At 37.9% G+C, this 27,880-nt stretch overlaps 1 protein-coding gene across 4 annotated transcripts in view; it reads right to left on the reverse strand.

Moving 5' to 3' along the window:
- The window catches only part of ULK4 (unc-51 like kinase 4), a 603,320-nt gene that overhangs the window by 338,851 nt on the left and 236,589 nt on the right, over positions 1-27,880 (reverse strand). For all 4 annotated transcript variants that reach the window (XM_038570533.1, XM_038570534.1, XM_038570535.1 and 1 more), the window contains 4 exons: positions 20,435-20,486; positions 20,238-20,332; positions 1,651-1,702; positions 1,407-1,551 (listed from right to left, as the gene is read on the reverse strand). In XM_038570533.1, coding sequence (XP_038426461.1) covers positions 1,407-1,551; positions 1,651-1,702; positions 20,238-20,332; positions 20,435-20,486 — 344 coding nt within the window. The remainder of the gene's footprint in view (positions 1-1,406; positions 1,552-1,650; positions 1,703-20,237; positions 20,333-20,434; positions 20,487-27,880) is intronic.

Here is a 27,880-nt window from a genome sequence, read left to right on the forward strand (position 1 = left end):
TCTGGCTCTATAAACTGAGCCATCACAGATCAAGTTCCAAGTGCTAATCAGTCAAGACAAGTCCCCTCTGCCAGGAGGAGGGCTGATACACACTGGCCACACACTTCATAAAATGAACCTTCTTAAACCGACGATGAGCGCTTTGGAACATAATAAGATCTGGTTGTTACATATTGTGGAAATTAATTTTTTTTTTTTAAAGAGAACCAGTGATCTGGAGAAGTTGAACAAACTGAGGGGAGCATTTGGCGAAACTGTCACTCCTAAAACCTGCAGCCCAGGCCCTGAAGGAAGCCATGATCAGGCAGGCACCAGTGCAATGCAATCCAGCATTTGTAAAATTTCCTTTAATAGTGATATCTGGCATACGTTTTTCAACTTTAATTCCATTAAAGTTTTTGAGTTCCATTCCAGACCACCAGGGTAAAGCAAATGTGGCAATAAGAACAGGTCAAATGAACTTTTTGGTTTTCCAGCTCATATATAAAAGTTAATTTGCACTATACTGTATACTCTATTAAGTGTACAACAGCATTAGGTCTAAAAAAATGCACATACGTTGATTTTAAAAAAATTTTATTACTAAAAAACTAAAGTTTGAAACGTTGTGGAGAATTACCAAAATGTAACCTAAAGACGTGAAGTGAGCAAATACTATTGGATAAATGGTACCAATAGACTTGCTCGATGGAGGGTTGCCACAGACCTTCTGAAGCACAATAAAGCAAAGCATAATAAAACAAGGTAGCCCTGTACTTTTGTTTGATAAGACTCATAGTGAGGTAGAAAAAAATTCAATGTGCTTCAATTATGTCATTTTAGAGTTTCATGCATTTAGACTGGGTCCTCTCAGTCATCACCCTACTAAATGTTTGGTATGTGCATAGTGGAGTCAAGGAAAAATATGATCCCATTGTATTAATTAATAGTCATTATTATGTGGTGTTCTAGCACCACCACCAACTCTCCCCGCCCCACCAAAATATCCTGTTTATAAATAAGCTTTTTTTCCATTCCAAGAGTTTGGGGTGAAGGAAGATTTCTTTCCATCTCTATTATTTCAGAGTAGAACTAGGAAACATCCCAATTCCATGTTCCAGTAGTCTTGTAATGTTGACCCTGAATAATAAACTTTACCTCTCTGGCCACAAACCCCTTTAAATCTGCATAGCCTCAGAGTCATGTGCCTTTGGGAAAACAGGTAAGGCTCTAAATGGATTCTCCTGGGTTCTATGCAGTGTAGGCACTGCTGCTTCTGTTTCTGGACCTCTTTTACAGTGAGTACATAAGCATATGTACAAAAAAATAAGGACATCGAGCCTCCAATTCCATCATTAGACCTAGTTTGAAGGAAGCATCCTGAACATCCTACACTTCTCTGCATGAATGCAGCACATGGGACTTACTGGGGAAGTAAGACATCTCTAATGAGAGCCAGCAGACTGCTGTCAAAGTTGACATTCGCTTCCTTCTTGCCATCCCCAACCTCCTGGTTCACGAGTAAAGATGTGGTCTCTGAGAGCAACCGCAAGCTGAAGAGCCTCCACTCCACTTGAAAGAAAAAAAAAAATGCTAAGAATGTGAGTACGTGGAGACAGAATGAAGACAGAAGTGTACCCAAGGCATTCTTGTTGACATGGTCACACTTACCATTTTGGCTCTGAACCAAGGAGACCAAGGGTGGCAGGATGTAGTCAACAACCTTAAAGAAAAGATGTAAAAGACCTGGTTCAAATCTTTCTGATCACAACACTGGTATTAACTACTATCTGTGCTTTTTGCACTGACAGAATCACTAATCAAAAGAGGGGGGAGAATCAATAGCTGAATTTATCCTGGATTTAAGTTCTGCATGACATTTAATAAACCACCAAGCTCATTTAACTCTGAAAAAGTCCTCAGGTCAAAATGACAGTATGATCATCAAAACAGTAATTCATCAAACCTTCATAATTTATAAAGGAACTTTAGTATATAACACAAAATCTGGTTGGCATGGGTTGACATTAAACCACCAAATTAATATATATAAGCTGGTGATCATTACTCTAGTTTAAACTACATAATCAAAATATTGGGGGAAAAGGAGACACTCAATCCTCACGCTTTATTAAATACATCAAAGAGCCATGACAAATTAATCTTGGGTGCTAAAGAGATTCAAAGATGTAAATCTACTACACAAACTACTTCTAGGATTTCCTCACTCAGAGCACAATCATATATGGTTTGAAATCTACTCTAAAATAACCAATTTATTCCCCTGGATGAAAATAAACAATAAAAAAAGGACAAATTGTTTCCACAGTCTGATTTGGAAACCTACTCCCCCATTTAACGTTTGGTGACAATAAACAAAATTCGTGTTGTTTACATTTGAATTTATTCCTGATCCTGAAATATGTACATGTACTTGTTCTCTCTACACTGATAAAAGGGCAGGAGAAACGGATCACAGCCCAACAATACCATCTTGCGGTCTAAACCAATGAAAGGAAGCCCTCCACAGGTAAAGATCTCCACAACATGGATAATAGCCCATCAATGTCAACCTATTCTAGCTCCACCTTATATAATAAGCTTATGTATAATATTGTATCTAGATATTTATGCAAGAACCCTAAGAACTAGAGATGTTTTGTTTACCCTCTTCCATTAAGTGATGTCACATCACTCAAAGCATAGACATCATGCTGCACTAAGGAATCTGGACAGTTCTAAACTTGCAGTTATATCAAAAGCAAAAACCATGCCAAGGAAAGAAATGTATCCTACTATTAACACCTATTAACATGATCAACACCTATCTTAAAGATTTTGGATAAGTAGGACTGATATGTGATCTAAGTTTCCAATTCAAGTTTGAAAAACTGTTAAGCATGGCCAAAAAGCAAGATCATCAGAGAGAAGATGAAGAGACAAAAATCATCAGTATTCCTATAAGCCTACATTGACCAATTAAATAACAGAAATAAGATACGATCTACAACTACAATAAAATTCTAAGGAATCTATGATATTATGACTTTTACAGGAAAAAATGCAGAAAACATTTACAGGTATGATCATCGATAGACTTCTGAAAAAAAGCTTCAGAGTTGTCACAATCATCTTTAAAGCAAGAAAAATGCCAAACAAACAAAATCAACAACTCTTCTCAGACACCTCAGAGAACTGAGGTCATGGAACAAACAATTGTCCTACAAACCAAAGAGCCAGGCAAATACAGAGAATCATAGCTTAGTAGGCACATAAATCGTCACGGGAGCCAGCAACTGGTACAAGAACTGCAAAAGTCACTGAGAAATTGTCAGAGCCTGAACCCAGTCTTAGTGGATCTTCCACACACCCAGGAGTTTACTTTCCAGAATCCTCACTAGATGCTCAGGGTAAAGATCAGAGGCGAACCTCTCACGATTCCAGCAGAAGGAAGAAAAAATTAACCATTGTGAAACATGCTCAGAGCATTCTTTTCTCCTTAACTAAGGCCTGGACACAGGGGTCATTATTTTACCAGAACCTAACTGACACGGGAAGGACAGACCCAACTCTGGCATCCTCTAAGCCTTCCTCTCTCCCCTGTGGAGGGAAACAATTGAGAAGGACTTGTCGAGGTCAAATGCACAGGCTCACAGAAAGAATTCTGTAGGACTGTGGGACACTTCCTCTCCCGCCACAGCTTACCATGACATTGACATGGCTCCTGTATGATAACACAGATGACAACTGAGAGTTGCAAGACACGGGCTTTATGTCAGAAGGAGTTATTAGAGAAACCCAAAACAATAGAAGAGATGAAAACAAGGACTCTGGAGGGAATTGCAGCCTCTGAAACCACAGGTTCAGCAAACCATGAACACGATGTGGCTTCAAGCTTCACACACGTAAAACCTCACACTAATGATTCATTTATCAGTTCATTTTACCTGATAGATCATATGGAAGTGAAATATTCAAAGTGTTGAGAGAGAAAAACACCAGCTTAGAATTCTGAGTGAAACTATCCCTCAAAAGTAAAGGAAGAAATAAAGATTTTCTCATGAACAAAAACAGAAGACAAAGTCTGCCAGGAGACCTGCCTTGCAAGAGATGTTTTAAAAAGGTCTTCAGAGAGGGGGACTTGGCCAGCTCAGTCAGAGGAACATGTGACTCTTGATCTTGGGATTGTCAGTTCAAGCCCCACATTGGATATAGAGATTACTTGAAAATAAAAAAAAATTTTATGGCAGTTCTTCAGAGAAGAAAAATGATATTAGGGCAGAAACTCATTTTTCCTTATCAGAGAAGGAATAAATGAAGGTAACACATAGTCATTGATGAGAAGACTCCGAGAGGTCACCTCTCCTCAAATTAACCCATAATTCTAATGTATATTCCAAGGAGGTTTTCATAAACTCTTCATATCGATTCCACAATGTATTTGGAAAGTAGTGATACTGTTATAGAAACAGAAAGATGGATGTAAATCAAAAGGGACACACTAGTGGGTGAACAAGGCTTAACTTTGAATAAATTTTTCTCTTCCTCATTTTTGAAGCTGCTCCCTCCCCTCACTTGTTTTTTTTGTAGAATCCTTGGTTCCAGGAACTCAGTATCAATATTGACATTGAGCTGACCCCTGACATCTCACTGATGTCACTTCAATATATACTTAACAAGATTCAGATGGCCATACCAGTGTTAGTCATGAGAACACCTTAAAGACATGATGGAGACAGCCAGCAGGACATGTACCAGATTCCTATCAAAACCATTCAGACCCTGTATCTTCCTATAAAACCCCTCAGTCTCATACTCTGGGTAGGCTTACAGTCTTGGAGCCATTAGCTTGCTACAGCCTCCCGTGCCTGGCAAAGTAATAAAGTGTCTCCCATCTTTATACCCTAATGCTGTCATTCTGTTACATTTTGGCTCTAGAGCACAGAGGTTAGTTTTCAACAATGGGAAAAAAAAAAAAAAAAACAAGAATAAAGAATTTTCAACAAATTGTGGGCAGGAATGATTTACTCTCCCAAGTTTCCAGGTTTATCGTAACAGATGGAAATAAAGTGGTACAAGCATAGGGTTAGATAAAGAGATTTAAGGAATGCAACAGAGAGCCTAGAAATAGACACATATGGGAACTCAGCAAGAGGCATATAAGAGCATTATCAACATAAACAAAAACATATAGTGCAAAAACATATAGACTATTCATTTAAAGTTATAGGTATAATTAGCTATCTGTTTGGTAAAAAAAAATACCACCAGAGAACACTTAAAAAAAAAAAAAAAAGATTAGGGATCCCTGGGTGGCGCAGCGGTTTGGCGCCTGCCTTTGGCCCAGGGCGCGATCCTGGAGACCCGGGATCGAATCCCACGTCGGGCTCCCGGTGCATGGAGCCTGCTTCTCCCTCTGCCTGTGTCTCTGCCTCTCTCTCTCTCTCTCTCTCTGTGACTATCATAAATAAATAAAAATAAAAAAAAAGATTACAGGAGGATTAAATATCTACCAGTTTAAAAAAAATGGCTTTTAAAGGAAAATATGATAGCATAGTTTTGTAATATAAAGTAGGAAAGGGCTTCTTAAATAACATTTAAAAAGTGCAATCGAAAATTTAAAAAACATTTGTATCAGATGAGTCCCCATAAACAAAATGAGAAGAAAAGCCACTGACTTCAAAGAAGTTCTACAATCTCCATATTTGACAATGGATTAATATGCTGAATAAAAGAAATCAATGGAAAAAGACAACTCTCAAAACTGGATAAAAGATAGGAACAAGTAGTTCCCCAAAGAGAATACACAAATAGCCAACAAACAAACATGTGAAAACTACTCAAACCCACTAATCGTCAGAGAAATGAAAATGCGTGTCAATGAGATACATATACCCAGTTAAGAAATCATATTAATATCAAGAACTTGCAAAACTAGGGGAAAATAGGTACTCGCATACCACAATAAATCAGTAAACCAATATAACTTGGATAAAGAATTTCACAACAACCAAAGCTGAAGATGAACACACCCTGCAACCCAGCAATTCCATGTCTATGTGACATGTTCAAAGATACTCATTGAAGATCTGACTTCAAGAGTTCAAAAGTGGAATGTGTAAATTTCTTATCATTGTATTTCATGAAAGCAATCAACTTGTAAAAAGATCTGACAGCATGACACTCTGTAGCCTGAAACAATATAGCCTTAAATACATATTAAATGTAAATTTCAGTATTAAAAATATATTTCATGGGGCACCTGGGTGACTCAGTGGTTGAGTGTCTGCCTTTGGCTCAGATTGTGATCCCGGGGTCGCATCAGACTCCCCAGAGGGAGCCTGCTTCTCCCTCTGCCTGTGTCTCTGCCTCTCTCTCTGTGTCTCTCATGAATAAATAATATCTTAAAAAAATAAAAATATATTTCATCAGTTTTAAAAGAAGAAATCTAGTTCATTATAAAATCATTTAATTTTTTAATTAACAGTTTTCCTTTGAATGACTGAAGGCCAATTATTGTTGTATCTCAGGATGATACAAATTCAATCCTTCCAACTGAGAATGATCCTTTAGAAGTAAACAGGTACAAGATAGTAATGGAGAAATAAAATGCTTGCTACAATATGTAAATGAAGACTACAAGACAATTCAGAAGATTATTCGACTATTCACCTTTAATTCATATTTTTGCTGAACAATGACTGTTGATTACATTATCAAATGAAAACTACCCATAAAAACACAGAGTGAAAAATAGAAATAAAATTACACTGAAAATGTCTGGATGCTTAGCAATTCAAGCAAGGCAAGGGAGATAAAAACTGAAAAACAATTTCATCCATTTTAATTATATTCTATTCAATAACTACATAAATCAAAATAATATATGGTTTTCAGGGAAAGATCGCTGGTTTTAAAATCCTAACAAGGAAAAAGACCACATATCTTTGGGAAAAATGTTCGCTTAGAATTAAACATACAATGATTTGAGCAAAAAAGAACAGATGAAAATTAAAGTTTTAAAATGTTAGTTATTTGGGAGTGTAGAGCAAAGAAACAGTTCTTGGAGTAGAATTTTAGCAGAAAATTCAAAGAAAATTTAACAAAAGAAATTTAAGAAAGTGAAACATTTCAATATATTCCCATACAAATCAGAAGGCTTAATAAATCTACTTTCAAAAAATGCAAGAAAAAAATTTGTATAACTGATACATCTCAACATTTACACAAATATTAAGTGTAAGTAGACCTACAGAAGACCTACATATATACATACACACACACACACACAAATGATTTTGATGAGCTCGCAGTAGGTAGGTATGGGGATTTTACCACCACCATCAAAATTTAATAGCAACTAAGGGATAGAAGGGAAATGGACACAAATGTGAAATAATTAACATTATATAAATTGGAATGTGTGGGTGAGCCAGAGTTTCCTGGCAGAGAGGGAGATGTATTTTATTGTTGTCACTGTCCTTGACGTAACTAGCTGCTAAGAGTTAAAGTCCTTGAGATTCATCTATAGAAGGACTTAGGCCTTTTTTTTTCCTATTTTTTGAGATATTTAGAGTAATTTACTCTGAATTTATTTTGAAAACATCCAGATGAACCTTAAAACAATTACCTGGATATATAAACTACAAGATACCAGTCAGAGAGGAGAAAGTAACTCTACACTGAGAGAGCAGATTGGCTCATGATGACAAACTCAGCAAAATTCTAGCCTCTGGCCCCAAATCCCTGGAAATCATACAGTCACTCACACACAGAGGCAGAGAGGGTGCTCAAGGTGAGGCAGCAGATCATGGGGCATGCGGGGCAGGGGGGAAAGAAGCACAGGATTGATGATTACCTAAGGCCCAGCATCAGGGCAAATTTGTTCTTTTTTTAAAAAAGTATCTTGATATCTGTATTTAAGGACAAATGATTTCTTCTATATCCCTATGCAGTTTATTTTGCCTTATGCATTTAAAAACATGTTTCCGAGAATGAGTTTATGGAATTCATCAGAATGCCAAAGGCTTCCAATGTACAAAACGTAGCAACAAATCATGGTCTGTTGCCAAGAGTACCATCTCATTGGGCTCACTGGATTCTTGTACCCTTCCAAGGGTGGGCTACTTGCCCGATATTTCCAGTCAATCCAGAGAGCTTTAAAAATGGACTCATTTCACCAAAGAAAATAATCCTTCTAACAAAAGCATCAAGATGAAGACACTTCACAGGTGTGAACTTCTGATTAGAGTCTTTCAAATGCTAACCAACCATCTCTTGAGGATGTATTCCTGATAGCATACAAACTAACCTTTCCGAGGGCAGACATTAAAACCGACTGGTGCATGTATTTTATACCTCTGTGATTAAGTATTTTCAAGTAAATTACACTAAGTATCTCAAATAATATGGAGAGAAACCTTAAAATGACTCATGAAATTATTTCACACTTCTCTCCCTTCGCATACCAGATTCTATCTGCCTCTAAACCCCACGGCTCACCCAGGAGCCCAATCAGGAGTTAATTCCCACCTGTCTTCAAGATTTAATTCAAGAATAAAATCATCCCTAAAAATCATCACCAGATCCTGTCAGACTGAGTAGGGCTCCTGGCTACACCCCATGCAAACCACCAATACAGCACTTTTCAAACCATGCATGGTCCAATCTTTATTACATTGGTTTCTTCCTCCCAACCAGTACTGAACCTATTCAGAGCAGGGGCTTATTCCAGCTCACTAGTGTATTTTCAGTGCTTTGTGAGGTTTTTTGAGTTTTTTTAAAAGATCTTATGTATCTGAGAGAAAGACTGCAGAGCAAGAGTATGCACGAGGAGAGGCTGGGGGAGGGTGGTTAGGAGCAGAGGGAGCAGGAGAACCAGGCTGTCTACTGAGCAGGTAGCCAGATCCCAGGACCCCAGGACCAATGACGTGAGCCAAAGGCAGATGTTTAACTGACTGAGCCACCCAGGCACCCCTCAGTGCTTTGTTCTAAAGAAGTGGTTTACAAAAGGTACTTATAAAATACGTGAGTAATAAATACATAAATCAAAGACCCAAAATTTTGGGGGGTCTACTCATTATATCACTGCTATAACTCTATTCATCTTATTAATATGAATAGGGTGTAAGAAAAGTTTTGAGGGATCCCTGAGTGGCTCAGTGGTTTGGCGCCTGCCTTCGGCCCAGGGCATGATCCTGGAGTCCAGGATCTAGTCCCACATCGGGCTCCTTGCATGGAGGCTGCTTCTCCCTCTGCTTTCTCTCTGTGTGTGTCTCTCATGAATAAACGAATAAAATATTAAAAAAAAAAAAGTTTTGAAACCTAAAAGGTATTTGTTCTACACAATGGCAATTTATCTTAAAAAAAAAAAAGAAAAGAAAGAAAGACTGACCTAATTTGCTTTTGTATCCTAGTTGTCAGCTGAGGTCACCCCAAACTTCCAGTTCTAAATAAAATTCTCTGGCCTGCACACTATAAGAAATCTCGAGTCCTCTCCCAGATTTCTGGGAAGGCGCAGTGGTTTATTTACTTTCCCCATGGTTCATTGGTGACTCTGCGTTTTTATATACTCTAGGATTTTATTATCTTCTCACCTTCTATTGCTGTTTGCTTCAGAACTGATTATACAAATGAACGGTGGTCCAACTGTCTATGACAGTTAGGACTCTGTCCCCTAGCCTCTACAGGAAGCAAGCAGGGAAGCCAAATCCCACCTGCTGCCAGCAGCTCAGGATGGTCAGGGTTTGGTGGCTGACTGCCAGCTTCATTCTTTTTTGTACCCTGCCCCTTCCAACTCAAGACCAGCCACCAAATGACAATTATGCTCCCCTAACCAATCCCATAGGAGGCCCTGTTTCTCATTAGTCTGTCTGCAGCTCCCCTATGGCAACAAAAATAGGCTTTAGGTCTTCCCCCTTTTTTATTTTAACACTGAAGATTTTACACCCTCTGCCTGCCTTTGAGTCTCTGCCAAATGCAAGGCAATGGTGCTGACTTCTTGCTACAGCAGGCTCCAAATCAACAGCTTCTGCCTGTTGTCGTCATTCAGGTGGTCTTCCCTGATCTCCAACTTTCTCAAGGTACCATATGAACACCGAGACAGAAAGTAGTCCCTTTTAAAGGACGGAATTTAAAATCTCACAAGTTGTCAATACGTACACCAGACTTCACTGAGGGTTTGCAGTGATGCAGATTGTTTAACAGCAACAGCAACAGCAACAATTTGCAATTAAACATTAAACATCTGGTTTTTAGTTGTGTTTGAATCACCTGCACCTTTTTTCCCCCCATCAACCTCCCCATACAAGCTCTGGGGCTCCTGCCCTATTGCCTGCCTCTTCTAGGCCCCCCCCCCCTTTGTTCCTGCCTTCTTTCCTCTTTGTTTTTCCTCTCACCTGCCCCCACCCAATGCCTGTTCATTATTTACACAAATTTTACTTATCCTTCCTACCCCTCTGCCCATGGCCGCTTTGTGCATCCAGGCTTCAAGGCCACACCTAGAACCCTACTTACAAAGGAAGCATAAGTCCAGTACAGATCCATCTATGGCCTAATGGTTATAAAAAGGCCAGGAAGATGTTTCGAGGAAACAGGTTTTCTCTGTCTCCCAGCAGACCATACTGCCTGACACACAAAGAGGATGTCCTCCTCCACATAATCTGAGACCCACACCCCTCCCAGAGATCTGTCCATTCTCTCTTCCAAATACACTTTTAAACAGCGTTCATTATTTTCTTCCTTAACACCCACGAATTTTTTACTAAGTTTTTAATTTTAATTCCAGTGTTGTTAACATACAGTGTCATATTAGTTTCAGGTGTACGAAATGATGATTCAACAATTCTATACATAACACCCCTTGATTTTTATCTAAACTTGGGGCTGGTTGCCATAGACCCAGAGAGATTCAAATCCTGTATCATACTGACACAAAGAATGATTGCTGATTAATCATGTTACAGAATGCTTCTTGATTTTAAAATCATAAATGGGGAGTGCACTCTGACTCAGGATAGAACTCAATCTGTGTTTCATGACAACCCAATCCAAATGGAAACAATGAAGTAGTAATAAAGAAAAAAAAAAGGCAAAAACCTAAAAACCCCCTTTATCAAATCACTTTTATTTTTTTTAAAGATTTTATTTATTTATTCATGAAAGAGAGAGAGAGAGAGAGAGAGACAAGCAGAGGAAGAAGCAGGCTCCATACAGGGAGCCCGATGTGGGACTCGATCCCGAGTCTCCAGGATCATGCCCTGGGCCGAAGGCAGGTGCTAAACCGCTGAGCCACCCAGGGATTCCCATCAAATTACTTTTAAGTCACAATGAGGAAACCATGACAATATCCAACATTGCATATGACAAAGACAGTGTTCTACACCTTTGATTTTTTTTTTAAAGATTTTATTTATTTACTCATGAGAGAGAGAGAAAGGCAGAGACACAGGCAGAGGGAGAAGCAGGCTCTGTGCAGGGAACCCGATGTGAGACTTGATCCCAGTACTCCACCCAAGCATCCCTATACACCTTTGACTAGCATGGCTTTGCTCACTGGTACTAGGTCTCCCTATTAAAAACAAGAAACTGGGATGCCTGGGTGGCTTAGTGGCTGAGTGTCTGCCTTTAGCTCAGGGCATGATCCTGAGGTCGAGTCCCACATCAGGCTCCCTAGAGTGAGCCTGCTTCTCCCTCTGCCTCTGTCTCTGCCTCTCTCTGTGCATCTCTTTTTTTTTTCTCTGTGCATCTCTCATGAATAAATAAAATTTTAAATAAGTAAATAAATAACAAGAAACTGAACCATCAGAGACAATACATAGTGAGTACCTTTTGCTGCTGTGAAGTTAGATGGTTTGTTCATCAGTGCTTTCCTCTTCTAGAATCTTCCACAAAATGTATAAACAACATAGACACCATTTAAGTAAATACCATTGCAACTCTAATCAATCTCCCCTGCACTAATGATTTCTATCATAAAATTGCATCATTCATTACTTATTTTAGTTGTGAGGATAATATACCTGTGTATAGAGCAATCCAAGGAATTTTAATATTTAATTGATGCTTGCAGCATTGTTTTCTTCAACAAAGAAATTAATCCGTGGTAAAAATCATTTAAGGACATGTCCAGAAAAAAAAAAAAAAAAAAAGAGTTGTAGTTCACCTTTTTAAAAAAATGCACATTCCAAAGTCTAGGGACTTTTTATTTCTTTGCTCAAAAACTGGACCCCCCCACTCAAAAACTAAGTGTGCATATGTATGTATATTGCTTGTTGCTAATGAACCTCAATGTCCCAAAAGAAATGAAAGTCTTTGACTTAGAAATGCTGATAGCTCTGGGACACATAAGCTAGACAAGCACAAAGGCATTCGAAATATGTAAATAACACTCACATGGCTAAACCTTACTTTTGTTTGTTCTTAAAGCCACTGATGCCTGAGATGATACTTCATCATTTAACAGACTGATTTTCCATTTTAAGAAATGAAGAACATTAAGTTCAATAGTTTTAAATAATCATGTAACCATATTCAGATTTTTTTCTCTTCACAAAGAAAGAAAGCAACAATCTAACCTGTGGAAAGTATATTTCTGAAATAATCATCTATGATGAAAGTATGCTTTATACTGTTATTTCTGTAGAGGGGTGGTTTTCCTATTTTTTATTTTATAGATGAAAGTATATCATTTGAAAAGTGAAGTCTACTATTCTAGGCACTCAATTAAAATTCTTATCCTACATTTGAAAATTAATCACCACTTCCTTCATTGCAGCAGGCCTTGGAAAATCTAGTACATCTGACAGCACAATAATTAACATGTTCACACCAACTGCCAGTCCCCTTTCCTCCACACAAAGTAATATTGGACATACAGGGAAAACATGCCAAAGACATGAATTCCACCTCTGCTAATGGCAGAGTGGGTCATGCACAGCACCCTTTTTGAGGAGAACGACTAAGAAAACTAGACACAACTTGCTTAAATCCTCTTTACAACATTAAATACCTAAAAAGATGGTAAAGAATTCCCAAGGCATAAGATATTGGCAAAATTTCAGAAGACTGGCACCTGCCATTGGCAGTTACTGGGACTGGGAGACACAGGCACTACTGTGTACTTCGTACACTACTGAGGGGAAGGCAAAATAGTGAGCCCTATGCATTTACCCTTTGATCCTACAACCACCACTCTGGAAATGGGCCCTGAAGATACGCCTCTAGTCATAGGAAACCATATATGCACGAGGTTATTTGTTTAGAACTGAAAAATATTAGCTACTACCTAAACATCCCAACACAGGAGATGGGTTGAATAACTTATGACCCACATACACACAGTGAAGCACTATGCTACTTCAATGAAGAAACAGGAAGAGCTCTATGAACTGAAATGGAGTAATTTCTAACATCCATTATGAAACGAAAAAGTGCAAAAAATATAGTATGTTACCTTTTGTACAGGAAAGAGCGGAAATAAGATATCTGTCCTCTTCACAAAACAGAAACACTGAATGAGAAACCAGAAAACAATGAAGCCAGCTACCTGTAAGCATAGGGAAGGTATGATGGAGCCATGAGGTGAGTGGAGGGAATATCCACCCAGGGGAAGAAAGTGACACTGCTCTGAACAGATCTTTTTCTAGAGCTTAGGCTTTTGGAAATGCTATTAACGCTATTATCTTACACATACTCAAAAAAATAAAGCCAAAAAAATGATAGGAAGGGGTAAAGAAAACCTATAATTAAAAGCAGATTGAAAACAAATCAACTGCATTGCAGGTGAGTATTAGAACTACTCTAAAAGGGGAGGAAGGGAACCAATCCAAGTACCTTATGCACATAGCACAGAGTACACAGCCCCAGTCATGCCTGGCTGACAACTGGGAGGCAGAGGAGAGGGAGGAATTCCCTCCCTGATTCCTTGACTTCATTAGGTTTGTTTTTGTATTGGCGAGGGTAAAGCCATTCTGTAACAATTTTAGATGCACTATACAATTAAGCAAATGAGGGAATATGATGCTGTTGGAGGCCAGAATTTTTACAGAGGAAGAAGGGACACACAAATATGAAATGGGGGAAGGCAAGAAAGAATCATGTGGACATGGACTGGATTTGAAAGTATTAATGTGAACTCATGATTTCAAAATATGGATATGTGTGTGTGTCCATACAAGCATATGCAAGCATGCATATGAGTGTGTCGTTCATATGTGTATATATATGTATCCATTTCCTAGCTCTGTTTTATGTAGACATTTCCCAAAAGCTAAGACATCCTAGGAAGGAGGATCACACATAGGGCCCTAACCAACTAATGTCATTTTCCATGAAAAGGAATCAGGGTTCCTCAGAGAATTGACGTGGAAATGACTAGCTCAGAGCAGGGAAGCTAAGAGCTGAGGCAAGAATATCTTGCTATGTCAGAAAGTTAAAAAAAAAAAAAAATTAACTCAAAAAAATGATGGGGAATGGCACAGGCACGTAGGAGCCAACTTGAAAGGCTTTACACTGACCAAGTCTGGTATAACATGAGCACCAAAATAATTTCTGTAATGAAGTCATTGATAAAAACAGGAATTTGTGGTACACAGAATGATGGTAGACAGAAAAATGCCCACCATCCTTATCCCTGAAACCTGATCATTTCTAATCTTACACAGCAAAGTGGTTTTGTAGATGTGATTAAGTCAAGGATCTTGAGATGTTTATCCTGGATTAGACAGATGGGCTGAATATAATAAAAAGATTTCCTTAAGAGGGAGAAAGGAGGGTAAGAATCAGAGAAGGAGATGTGTCGACAAAAGCAGAGGTCAGGGGGGCTGCTGGGTAGCTCAGTTGGCTAAGCATTCGACTCTTGATTTCAGCTCAGGTCATGATCTCAGGATTGTGAGATCAAGCCCCGTGTTGCAGTCCATGCTGGGCATAGAGCCTACTTAAGATTCTCTCTAGAAAAAAGAAAAAAAAAAAAAAAAAGCAGAAGTCAGAGAGAGAGAATACTTGAAGATGCTAGCTACACTGCCACCTTTGAAGATGTAAGAAGGGGCCATAAGCCAAGGAATACAGGCAGCCCCTAGAAGCTGGAAAAGGCAAAGAAAAAGAATATTTCCCTTACAGCTTCCAAAAGGAACACAGGTATGCTGATACCTTGATTTTACTCCCAAAGACCCATTTTGTACTTCTGACCTCCAAAACTCCAACATAATAAATTTGTGTTGTTTTAAGTCACTGAAGTTTTGATAATTTGTTACAGAAGCAATAAGAAACTAATACAGAATATAAGTCCATACCAGTGACTGATTAAGAGATATGCTAATTCATATCAGTTACTTTGCAAAAAAAAAAAAAAGGCTTATATTTACCAAGATCTAAACACTTTTTAACTTATTTTTGAAAAATACTTTTATATTATGCAACCTTTTTATTCAATATAACATACATATATAAAGGTATACTAATTCTAGGCATATGTCTCAGTTAACTTTCACAAGATGGACAGACTCATGTAACTAGCACCCAGATCAAAAAAAGACTTTGTAATAACATTGCAGAGCTCCCTTATAGCTCCCCCTTCCAGTTACTACCTGCCCCAGGAATAACCACTATCCTAACTTGTAATAGATGAAACAACCCTGTTTTTAAATTTAATGCAACTGTATTATGATATTTTGTATTTGCCATCTTTGTCTCAGAATTAACTTTGTGAGATTTATCCATTTTCTTAAGCATACTTATAAATCATATTCTTTGCTTCATAGCATTCCATCATATGACTAGTCCATAAATTGTTTACCCATTAGACTGTTGATGATGGACATTTGAATAGTTTCCTGTTTGGAGTTATAACCAGCCTTCTATGTGTATTTCAGAGAACATACATTCACATTTCCATTGAATGTATAATTTAGAGGTGAAATTGCTGACTCATGGTATATACTACATTCGGCTTCAATAGCCACCACCAGTTTTCCAAAGTATTTGTATTTGTATTTGAACTTACATTCCCACTAGAAGTTTTTGAGAGTTCCACACCTTACATCCTCACCAACTCTTAATTCAAAAATCTGGTTTAATTAAAGATAAATTATTCAATATTTATTAGCCTCCAGGCTTTAGCCTAAAAATTTACAAAAGGGCAGGACTCCATTTAAAAAAGTGATGCCCATTTAGTTTAGATTTTTAAAGAAACTGAAATATATTTTAGCAACTTATGTATATTATTGCCAGAACTTTCTAATAATCACTTTTATTTTTCCCTTTGCTATTAGTAAATTTTTTTGAAACCCCCATGAATGGGAACAAATTCTTTATACAATCAAATCATTGTATATTTTTTACTGCTCTGTAGGCCACACTGTTGATTTCCAACTCCAAAGAACCAAATGGTCTAAACTCCGGAAAGAATCGGAGTTTAGCAATTGTGCTCATCAAGAATTAAATGCATGTAATCACTTCCATATAATAAAGTATTGATCAGCAGCCTTGAACACAGTTTGTGCTAACATTTCAAACAATGTAATGCTCCTTGGAGTGCTGGATCTTCAATTTCATGTATTCCAGTCATGCTCAGGAAGTGGTAATTAGAAGATTTCCCATGGGTTATAGCATTAAAAAATATTTTTTATGAAGACCATGAATTGCAGTGGTGCCTTTCCTATCATAATATGGGCTGTAGCTATTATGATGACATTTCATGTTTAGTAAATAGACTAATTAAATGTCTGCATACATATAAGCACAGATACTTAAAAATATTGGATCTTAACAAATTATCCATGGGGTTATTGTTCAGTAGGATAAAATATCAATAAGCAACAATGGAGCAAGTAAGAGCTCAATGAAAAATTGAGAAATCACTGCTGAGAAAGTGACCATAACAACAGTTTCTGGTAATAGTGAGTATGGTTATTTGAATTAACCCTCTCACTGAAAACAGTGCAAAATGTCAGATAAAATATAAAAGAACAAAATCTTAAAAGTATTTAAGATCTGAAAAAGACAGTGGGGGAACTTTCAGACCAATTTCTTGAATGAAAGCCTTAACTACAGAGTGGAGTAGAACACATGAGTGCATACCTGATTGTGCCCTGGAGGCGCCTACCAATAAGACAAGCACAAGCTCCAGTGAGGCCACGAGGGCCAGAGAGAGAGATGTGAGTCCAGGACTCCCCAGCAGATGCAGTTTTGTATAGTCTCTTACCCTGGGCTGGGAACTGAGGATTACACTCTCAGAGTAAAGGAGCAATCAGATCTAGTCACCAACCCCTCCACATACATTAATACTCCTGGGAACTGCTGAGGAGGCTCCCCTGGAAAGTTATGATCTCAGACCTATCATCTGTATTTTATTTAAAGGTCTGTATTTTACTTAAAGAAAAGAGAACTTCTTTTAAGTTCAGCTTGTAAAGAGTTAATATGGATAATGTAATTTTAGGATAAGCAGTAAAAGAACAAGGAGTACCTAAATGCCAATCTTCTGCAGAGAAAAAATTAATGAAAAAAATGTAAGTCATTAGGAAGAAAGATAAATTAGATGTGGGAAAAGAGAAAATATATATGACAAAGTCTGAAAGAATACGGTAAAATGATAGCCAATATACTAACAATTACAGTAAATGTAAATGGAGTACATGCTCCAGTGAAAGTTAAGTATGGGTCAGATAAGATTTTTTTAAATACTATATGATATTTACATGACACAGATCTAAAACATAAGGATAGAGAGATGTTGGAAGGAAAAAAATGAAAGAGATACATCAGCAAATATTAAACAAAAGATAGTATGTGTGATTATACTAAATGAGACAAAAGAGGCCTTAAGGTAAAAAGCATTACTAGAAATAAAGGTCACTTCACAATGAAACAAAGATCAGTTTCATAAAATGATATAACTTTAAATTTTCATGCACCTAATAACATGGCATCAAAATACATAAAACAAAAACTGAATTATATAGGGCGATATAAATTCATAATTGCCTTAAAGGAGATTTATACATACTTAGTAAGTTATAGAAAAATGACACAGAAGTCAAAATCAAAATCACAGAAACAGCTGGACAAGCATTTCATTTAAAATATTCTCGGGATCCCTGGGTGCCGCAGCGGTTTAGCGCCTGCCTTTGGCCCAGGGCGCGATCCTGGAGACCCAGGATCGAGTCCCACGTCGGGCTCCCGGTGCATGGAGCCTGCTTCTCCCTCTGTCTGTGTCTCTGCCTCTCTCTCTCTCTCCCTGTGTGACTATCATAAATAAATTTAAAAATTTTTAAAAAAAATTCTCAAACAGCCAATAAATGTTTGAAAAATGACTTAGTCACATTAGTAGTCTTGATCCTACCATTTAAAACTATGGTGAAATATCATTATATATTCATTCATTATAAAGCTTGAAATAATAGGAGTTGAGAAGGATGTGGGAATCAGATACTGCACTGCTGGTATAAATATAAACTAGTACCACCTCTTTGGAAAACACTATGGCATTTTCTAGACAAAATGAGTTTATAAATATTCTATAACCACTAATTCCATTCCTATGTATGTATCCTAGAAATATTGCATGTTTATGTGGTGCAAAATATATTCACAAGAATCTCCAGAGCAATATTTTGTAAATGCCAAAAACCAGAAAGAGCCTAATGTCTATCCAGAAAATATAAGTAAATTGTGGTATCTGCATATACTCAACATTAGGATACAATACACTAATGAAAAATTAAACCATAGAGATACTTACAACACAAACCATAGAGATACTTACAACACGGATGTCCTACAGACACTGAGCAAAACAAGTCACAAATGAACACATAGAGTACAGATACAAAGTACAAAAGCAGGCAAAACCAATCTATATTGTTTAGGAATGCATAGACAGGCCTACCAAGGAATGCATAGGAATGATTACGATGAAAGTCAGGATAGTGGCCCCTCTCCCAGGAGGAAAGGAATCATGATTGAGGGGAATTCAAAGCTACACTCATGGTTTTTTAACTGAGTGGCAATTTCTTGAGCACTGGCTTTGCAACTATTTGTTAAACTATACAAGTTCTAAGGCACTTTTAAAGGGGGGGAGGAGGAGGAGGAGAAGAAAATATCCATAAAAAATTGGTAGAAAGTTTCTAACCCTAAAAAATAATTATTCTCTCTCTCTTGAAACATGTGTCCTCAGAATCCCCAGATGCCATGTAAGAAGTCAGGCCACCCTGAAGTCACTCTGCTGGAGAGACCACATAGAGGATGGAGAGAGGTGCCTGAAGAGTCCCAGCTGGAGGCAGATATGTGAGTGAATGAGTCTTCAGATGATTCCAGCCCCAGGCACCACTGACTAAAGTACTTGAAAGATCCCAAGTTCAAACTGCCTTGTTGAGTTCAGTCAACCCCTAGAACCATTAGAGAAAATAGAAAGTGATAACTAGGGGACTCATCTTACCTGGCTTCTTTTCTTGAGGCTTTCTGTGGCTGAGAATGAAATCACATAGCCTCTCCTCCCTCCTCTAAAGTCAGCACTCAGCTCGCCTAAGGATAGCTTTAAGGCAGAGGTCCTGAATGAAATGCATGCAGTTTCACTGCCCAGAAGACACGTGCCAATGTGTAAAGACCTTCCTGTTTGTCACGGGGCAAGGTAGGAGTGGGTGCTACCCATATCTAGTGGGTAGAGGCCAGGAATACAGCTAAACATCTTACAATGCCCAGGACAGCCAACACAAAAAGGAATGGTCTGTCCCCTAAACGCCCATAGTGCAAACACTGAGAAACACCGTTCTAAGAGTTTATGCAGTTGGTTGGGTACAACAAATAACCAGGAAAGAAGCAGCAAGCTGGGCTAAGTTTGGGCCAGAAGGGAAAAAGAATAACAAGCATAGGAAATCCCAAAAGGGTGCCTGGGTGGCTCAGTCAGTTAAGTGTCTGCCTTCAGCTCAGGTCATGATCCCAGGGTCCTAGAATCGAGTTCCACCATCAGGCTCCCTGCCCTGCAGGGAATCTGCTTCTCCCTCTCCCTCTGCCATTACCCCTACTTGTATTCGCTCTCTCACTGTCAAATAAATAAATAAAATCTTTTTTAAAAGGAAATCCCAAAGAACTCAACAGGGAGAGAAGACACTTATGTTCATTTTGGGGGGCGGGGGGCCAGCTTTTCTGAATGGTTATTTCATGTGAGGAACACATATGAACCAAATATATGCAAACTAGTCTCTTTACTTATAGAATTACTGAATAAACAAAAAAAATCTTTCTCACAAGCTGCCAGAACTGACCGTAGAGCAATAGTCTTTCAACAAAATAGGATACTGTATTATTGCTTCAAAAGCCGACAACGTGATCTTGATAAATTCTTCTGATGCCATCAGTCCTAGGAATACAGTTAATTATTATAGGTGTTTATTTTCATGTGCAAAATCACCATATCAAAGTACCTCAAACAAAGACGTAAAATGTCCCATGATTTACTCACCTATGGCTCCATCTATGTTAGTTTCTCCTGAGTCTACAGATTTAATATGACTCTGTAAAAAATAAAAAGTATTAAGTGAAGATTTCAAAATAAGTCTGAAAGAAAATATGTTTTCCCCAAAACTGTACCTATCATTCTTACTGAAATAATTCCCGAAAGGTATTAAATACTACGTACATATTATAAACACTATAATCATGGTCTTAAAATATGATATGAAATAATATATATCTTATAAACCATAGTCATTTTTTAAACATAGAGATCACTATCCATGAGATTTAATACTGGAATAAATTCAATAGCAATGAAAGCACAGAAAGGTCACTCTATAAAAGTGAAGATAATCCAATTAATACATAACCATGTCCAATGTGCTACACTTACTCACTCCTTGGAAGTTAGTACGGATGCACCTAATCAGGTGAAACAGTCCTCTCAAAGGAAGGTTGGGCCTTATCTGCCCTGAGTGTACACTGCATCCGAATGCAGCAAAGCAAGGCCTGCCTTCAAAGTTCACCACTGTTATTAGTCCCTCTTCTATATGTCCTACCATTAACCCCAACACCAACACCAACGCCATGCCTCCATGCAAGATGACTCCCAACACTGTTTTAGAAGCAGGCCTGAGCAGCACAGCTATGAGCTCCCTGGGTGAATTTCCCAGTCTGAAGCTGAATGCACCACACAGAAGAGGTATTCTGTGAACATGAGCTGAATGAAACAATAATAATAAGCAGCATGGCCATGTTAGTGATGTATGGAAGCACAATACTGAGTTCTGGCTCCTGGCTTACAAAATAATACGTATATAATATTTTATATATAACAAGCAGCAATTAAAATGTAAGATTACTCTGGTATATAAAAAAAAAGTGAGCAATTAATCTAGAGGGAAAATGAGTCTACTATGACCCAATGGTTCTTCTCAAAATACTTGATAAATATAAATGACTATATATCACATATATAGTGAACATCTGTTTAGGCTTTTGTGCTATAAAGAATAAAGAAAATCCTTAAATCCATATTTGACTTAAGAACTAAGACATTCCAGGGGCACCTGGGTGGCTTAGTCAGTTGAGCATCCAACTCTTGATCTCAGTTTAGGTCTTGATCCTGAGTTCAAGCCCCATGCTGGGCTCCATGCTGGGCATGGAGCCTACTTAAAAAAAAAAAAGAAAGAAAGAAAGAACTAAGACAGTCCCATTTTTTTTGCATGAGTTTCCTCCACCCCATGTCATTTATTTGGAGATAACTACTGTCATGAATTTATCATTTCCTTGACATTTTTTAATAGTTTTACTAGATATACATATGTCCCTAAATAGTATACTGTTTGTGTATTTTTGGTCTTCACTGAAATGGTATCAAACTGTATACAGTTTATACAAACAGGACAGTATATAGCCATTAAAATGTGGAAAAAAAGAAAATTGTAGAGTTATGGGAAAATACTTAGTCAAAGTTAAATAGAAAAATATTGGGGTGCCTGGGTGGCTCAGTCAGTTAAGCATTGACTCTTGGTTTTGGCTTACGTTGTGATCTCAGGGTCATCTAGCCTCATGTGAAGCTCCGTGCTCAGCAGTGCGTCTACTTCCCCTCTTCCTGAACCCCTCCCCCTGCTTGCTGTCTCTCTCTCCCTAATAAAATCTTTAAATGTTAAATAGAAAAAACACAGAATACATATATATACATATGTATATACACATACAGCTCAATCTCAACTACATGCATCAGCATAAGTTTTTTTTTTTTTTTTTTTTTTTTTTTTTTTAGGTTTTAGATAACTTTTTTTTTTTTTTTTCTTTTTTTTTTTTTTTTTTTTTATTTTATTTTATTTTATTTTTTTTTTTATTGGTGTTCAATTTTCTAACATACAGAATAACACCCAGTGCCCGTCACCCGTTCACTCCCACCCCCCGCCCTCCTCCCCTTCTACCACCCCTAGTTCGTTTCCCAGAGTTAGCAGTCTTTATGTTCTGTCTCCCTTTCTGATATTTCCCACACATTTCTTCTCCCTTCCCTTATTTTCCCTTTCACTATTATTTATATTCCCCAAATGAATGAGAACATATAATGTTTGTCCTTCTCCGACTGGCTTACTTCACTCAGCATAATACCCTCCAGTTCCATCCACGTTGAAGCAAATGGTGGGTATTTGTCATTTCTAATAGCTGAGTAATATTCCATTGTATACATAAACCACATCTTCTTTATCCATTCATCTTTCGTTGGACACCGAGGCTCCTTCCACAGTTTGGCTATCGTGGCCATTGCATCAGCATAAGTTTTATACGTATGTATATATATGTTACAAACACAGTTTTCTACACACACAATGCACATATGCAAATTGAAAACACTATGTAAACAACAATAGGTTAACACATGGTTGTTTCTGAGAGTAGAGGAGTTATGGATGATTTTTTCTTCATATCTAATTTTCTACATTTTCTTTAATAAGCATATTTTCATAACTTAAATAAGTACAAGTTTAAGAGAAAATCTCAAAGACATACATTCTTTGAAAGCTGAACATACAAGACTCTTTAAATCGTTTTTTTCAGTCTATGATTACTAAAAAAGAAAAAATGTAATAAATAATAATTTTTTAAAAAGGCAACATAAGCCTGTCATAATTTGGTTGATATAATTTCACAAAATTCCAAAATGGGCACATAACTTTTACTGAGTAAATATATGGATTTGATGTTGAGTAAAATATTCAGAGAAAGATGTCTTTTGACTTAAATAAGTCTACTTAAAGATCTATGGATTACTAAGCAAAGAAAGAAGGTACAGTTTTTATACTACCATCTTTCCTGTGTATATATTTTTAAATATAGATATTACACAAACATAGATGAGGACAAAAATTTTGGAGGAAGACATCACAGGAAACCACCAGCAGAGGTTTTCTTTAGGAAGACAGAATGCTGGCCTGGGAGGTGGGCTTTTGCACCATTTGCACTGTTGGAATTTTCTAGCCATATATGTGTATTAATTTTTTCCTTTTTTAATGTCAAGAAGGGTTCTCTATATAGTGAAATTATGGACTTCTTTTAACTTATTTTCCTCCTTATACTTTCTGTTTAATTAAAAAAAATCCCTACTGAATGTTTCATTGATTTACAAATTTTAATATCTTTTGATACATTTCTTCTTCTACTAAGCATGAAGGCATATAAATTAGGAAAAGAAGCCAGATGCACCAGTGTGCAGAGAGAGGTCTCGCTTGAGATGAGCAATCATGAATTTAAAGTGAGACCAGTTATAAAAAAAAAAACAAAGTGAGACCAGTTATTTCATTGAGTTTTTGTCTCTCCATATTCAGCCACTCAAAGCAAGAAGTAGGGAATTATATTGCACCAGAATTAGGGTTTGCCAGAGGAGGACACCAAAGGAGGGAAGCAAAGGGAGTTACAGGTTTGTGTCAAGCAAGAATGTCAGCTGAATAGGGACTCGAGGCTGAGTGAAGAGAAAAGTGAAGTCACTGGCCCTCAGGAGGGCAGGATGGTGATCAGAAAGTGCTAAGACCAGTTTCAGTCTCAGAGGAATCTATGGGGAGCAGAGGGGAAGTAAGGTGAAAATCGGGGATGGTGGCCAAACTGTGGCACTGGAAATGTCTTAGGTGCAGGCAGCTGAGAGAGGGTTACAAGCTCCTGAGGAAAGAGGTGGTGGAGAGGGTAAGAGGCTGAGATGCTGGAAGCATGGTCCGTAGTGAAATCTGGTTTTCCGAGAACGTGGACAGACGCAGCATGGAGACACTAACAATGAGATCAATGCTGGAAAATTCTGAGGAATGAGGGGCAATGATCCAGGAATCTGTGTGAGCACAGCAGAGGAGTAACACAGGCTATCTTCTGAGGGTGCAAGCTTCAACACTGGAAATTTTAGCAGAGAAGCTGAAAGGATGGCCACCTGCTCCACAGCCAGGCTTCCTGGGTAGAGGAGTGTGAGGCAGAAAATGGTCCTATCTAGAGGGAGAGGCTGTGCCATGAGTGCAGGCCAGGGCTCTGCAATATCATTCAATACTACAGAGAAGTCCGGAATGAGCTCCTACAGCAAACTATGTATATGAATTAATTTGCTGTTCCTAAAAGGAAGGGGGAGCTCATAGCAGGAATACCTGTATGGCAGTAAACAAGTACATAGCATCATATTTTTTAAAATGTAAGAGTGCACTCTCTTTGCTGTAACTACTGCAACTGAAGTCAATACCTATCCACAAACCAACATTCGCTGAAAACAAAAATCTGCATAAGGCAGGAAATACATCCCTTGTAAAATAATTATCTCAATGCCCAGGATAAGTAAACATTTATGAAGTAATGGAGATTATGATTACATTTTTGTATACAAACCTATCAGAATAATTTTATCATTTCTTGCCTTTGAAAATGAAAATCGTTGAGGTCTTTTTTTGTAGAAAACTATATAGCCATTGCACTGCCATTAATGCACTTTAATAAACTAAATGAGGCCAGGGCTTAAGGAAAAAAAAAAAAAAAACACAACAAAATCCTCTTCCTCAGCTCATTAATCAAGAGCATTTTCAAAAGGACATAAGAAACACAGTGAACATTAGGTTGTTCCACATCACGAGTTCCCGAGCGTATTTCCTTAATGTCACTGCTTCCTATTTCCCAGCCCAGTTCAACAGAGGCCCCAGAGAACTATGGTATTTACCGCAGGATTTCCCCATAGTGCTTCCCCAGAGGCTCACACTATCCCTAGATCCTTTTTTTTTTTTTAACTGGAGAGAAAGAGGCAAGTATGATGACACAGTGCTTCTGTTAATAAGAAGGAAAAATAGCTATTATCAGCTATGTAATCCTCTTTTGCCTAGACCCTTTGAAAGCTTCATAATGGTTTAAAGGTGCCCTGCTAAATCATTTCCAAATACTTGCTTCTTTAAAATATAAGACGACCAAAATTTTGTTTTAGGTAGTTAAAAAATATGTTTACAAAATGTTAATTCTGATACTCCTGTGTCCATATGTAAGAAGTATCCTGAAGTTTTCTACCAAAAATATAAAAGATGTCTATGGGTCAAAACTGGCAAACAATTGCCTAGTGCCAGCCTGAAAAGCAAAGCCAACAGGAAGTGCAATTCCACCGCTCCCTCCAGCCTGGCCTCTTTGGGACTCTTCTAATGAGCAGCCATCACACCAGCCCACCTATGGTCTCCGTACCTGTTCAAGGCAGGCCAGCAGTTCCCGGACAGCCACTGTAGAGGAAGCCCAAAAAGTTCTGGGCAACAACTTGCTGCCACTGTACACAACTATTAAAGATGAGCCACGGGCAGCCCTGAGTGACTCGGCGGTTTAGGGCCACCTTTGGCCCAGGGTGTGACCCTGGGGTCCCAGGATTGAGTCCCTTGTCGGGCTCCCTGCATGGAGCCTGCTCCTCCCTCTGCCTGTGTCTCTGCTTCTCTCTCTCTCTTTCTCTTTCTTTCTCTCTCTCTCTCTCTCTCTCTCTCAGGAATAAATAAATAAAATGTTTTTTAAAAATAAAATAAAAAAAAATAAAGATGAGCCACACTTGAATACCTCAAATTAAGGCAAATTAAGCTACTCTACCAGATACATTTTGAAAAATGTTGAAAATAATATTTATCTCCAGATAGAACAATAAGGCTTTCAAAACACAGTGCTGGGGCGCCTGGATGACTCAGCAGTTGAGTGTCTGCCTCTGACTCAGGTCATGATCCCAGAATCCTGGGATTGAGTCCTACATTGAGCTCCCCATAGGGAGCCTGCTTCTCCCTCTGCCTGTGTCTCTGCCCCTCTGTGTGTGTCTCTCATGAATAAATAAAAAGTAAATCTTAAAAAAAAAAAAAAAAAAAGCCCACAGTGGTAAATACATACACAAGAATGATCTGGCCTCTCAGGCCACCAGGATAGAAGGTGCCCTGTGCTCTGGACAGTTTCACGAAGCCATTGTTTAGACTGCTCTATAGAACACATAGACCTGTGCAGCCCCCTTCTCTCCTCACAAAAAGCCAAAACAAAACAAACCCTCTCAAATAAGGTCAGGAAACTTTTGCCTAAGCAAAATTTAAAAAGATTATTTCAAAGCACAAAACTCAAGAGGCTTTAATATGCCAATCTGCACTGTGAATTTCTAAGAAGCAGTAGACTGTTGGATGAGTTGACTTTGCCTGGTGGCATCAGTAGGGCACTGTGACTTCCATGATACCTTTGGCATCTTCTGGATAGATTACGAATCAATTCACAGAAGTACAACCAACTCAACAGTTGATAATAAATGCACAAGAAGTCTGGAGATAACTAAATCCAGGTTCCTCATTTTAGTCAATACCTCTTTCCTTTTACTAGTTTTTCATCAAAGCCTTCAACACTGAGTAAAAGAACAATGCACACATAGCTAAGGCCAAATAACAGATGTGATGAGAAAAATAATGAAAAAATTCTGGGACTGGCCATGATCCAAACTAGGAAAATAGCCTGAAAAAAGCCAAAAGATATTTTCCATTTTATTTGCCTAAATTCCATCTACCTGAGTGACATTATCAAGGAAAAAAACTGTTAGAGATTTTTTAATATACTAATTATCTTTCAATCAGGCAAGTTATTTTCCACTCCCTAAAAGGGCTTATTAAGGAGACCCTACAGACTACCTCTCCACTCACAAAGAGTTTGCCCAATGAGTGAAGATGAGGAGATTCCCCCTTAATGTGGCCTCCTCCCTCGTCCAGAGCATTGCATTAGATGGAGCAGATGTGTTCTCCCTAAAATACAAACATATAATTCCTGAAGGTCCATAAAGACTTCTGGTTGTAGACACTTGCTGGTTCCTTGAAAACCTAAAGTGTACTCAGTTAATGTAGGAAGAGGAAAGTACGCCACAGAAGAAAAAAATAAAAGAACAAGCAAGGACAATTATCCACATCCCAAAAAAACAAACACTGTGCCAAAAGATTCCAAGATGGCCACTAGGGCAAAATTACCATTTCCAGGCAACAATAATTTAGTGCAGTGGATTAATTACAGTCATGCCAAGATGATACCTATATTGGACTTAAAAACAGATTAAAAAGCAAATTAAATAAGGTAGTAAGTGAAATTCTACTAATTGCAAATCCATGAATGCACAATAATGAAATTATGTACTTTGCAGACCTTGGAATTCAAGGCACTTAGGATGATAAAGATTTGGTATGAGATACAAAAGGACCCTAACTGCATTGTCTGAACACATTTCTTAAAAAATCAGTGACCTCCACTCAACATTTGTACTTCAAAAATTCATATTTTACTCTATGATGAATCTTCTAGAACACTACATTCTCACTTGTGGAGGACAATCATTTTTTTTGTATTCCACATTTACAACAACATGGAGATGTTGACTTCATCTTAACTAGAAACCTCTATGGCGTTTTGAAAATCTCAGTTAAGTGTTATTAATATCAAGGTA

Source organism: Canis lupus, chromosome 23, assembly GCF_011100685.1.
Source record: "Canis lupus familiaris isolate Mischka breed German Shepherd chromosome 23, alternate assembly UU_Cfam_GSD_1.0, whole genome shotgun sequence".
In the NCBI taxonomy this organism is placed as follows: domain Eukaryota; kingdom Metazoa; phylum Chordata; class Mammalia; order Carnivora; family Canidae; genus Canis; species Canis lupus.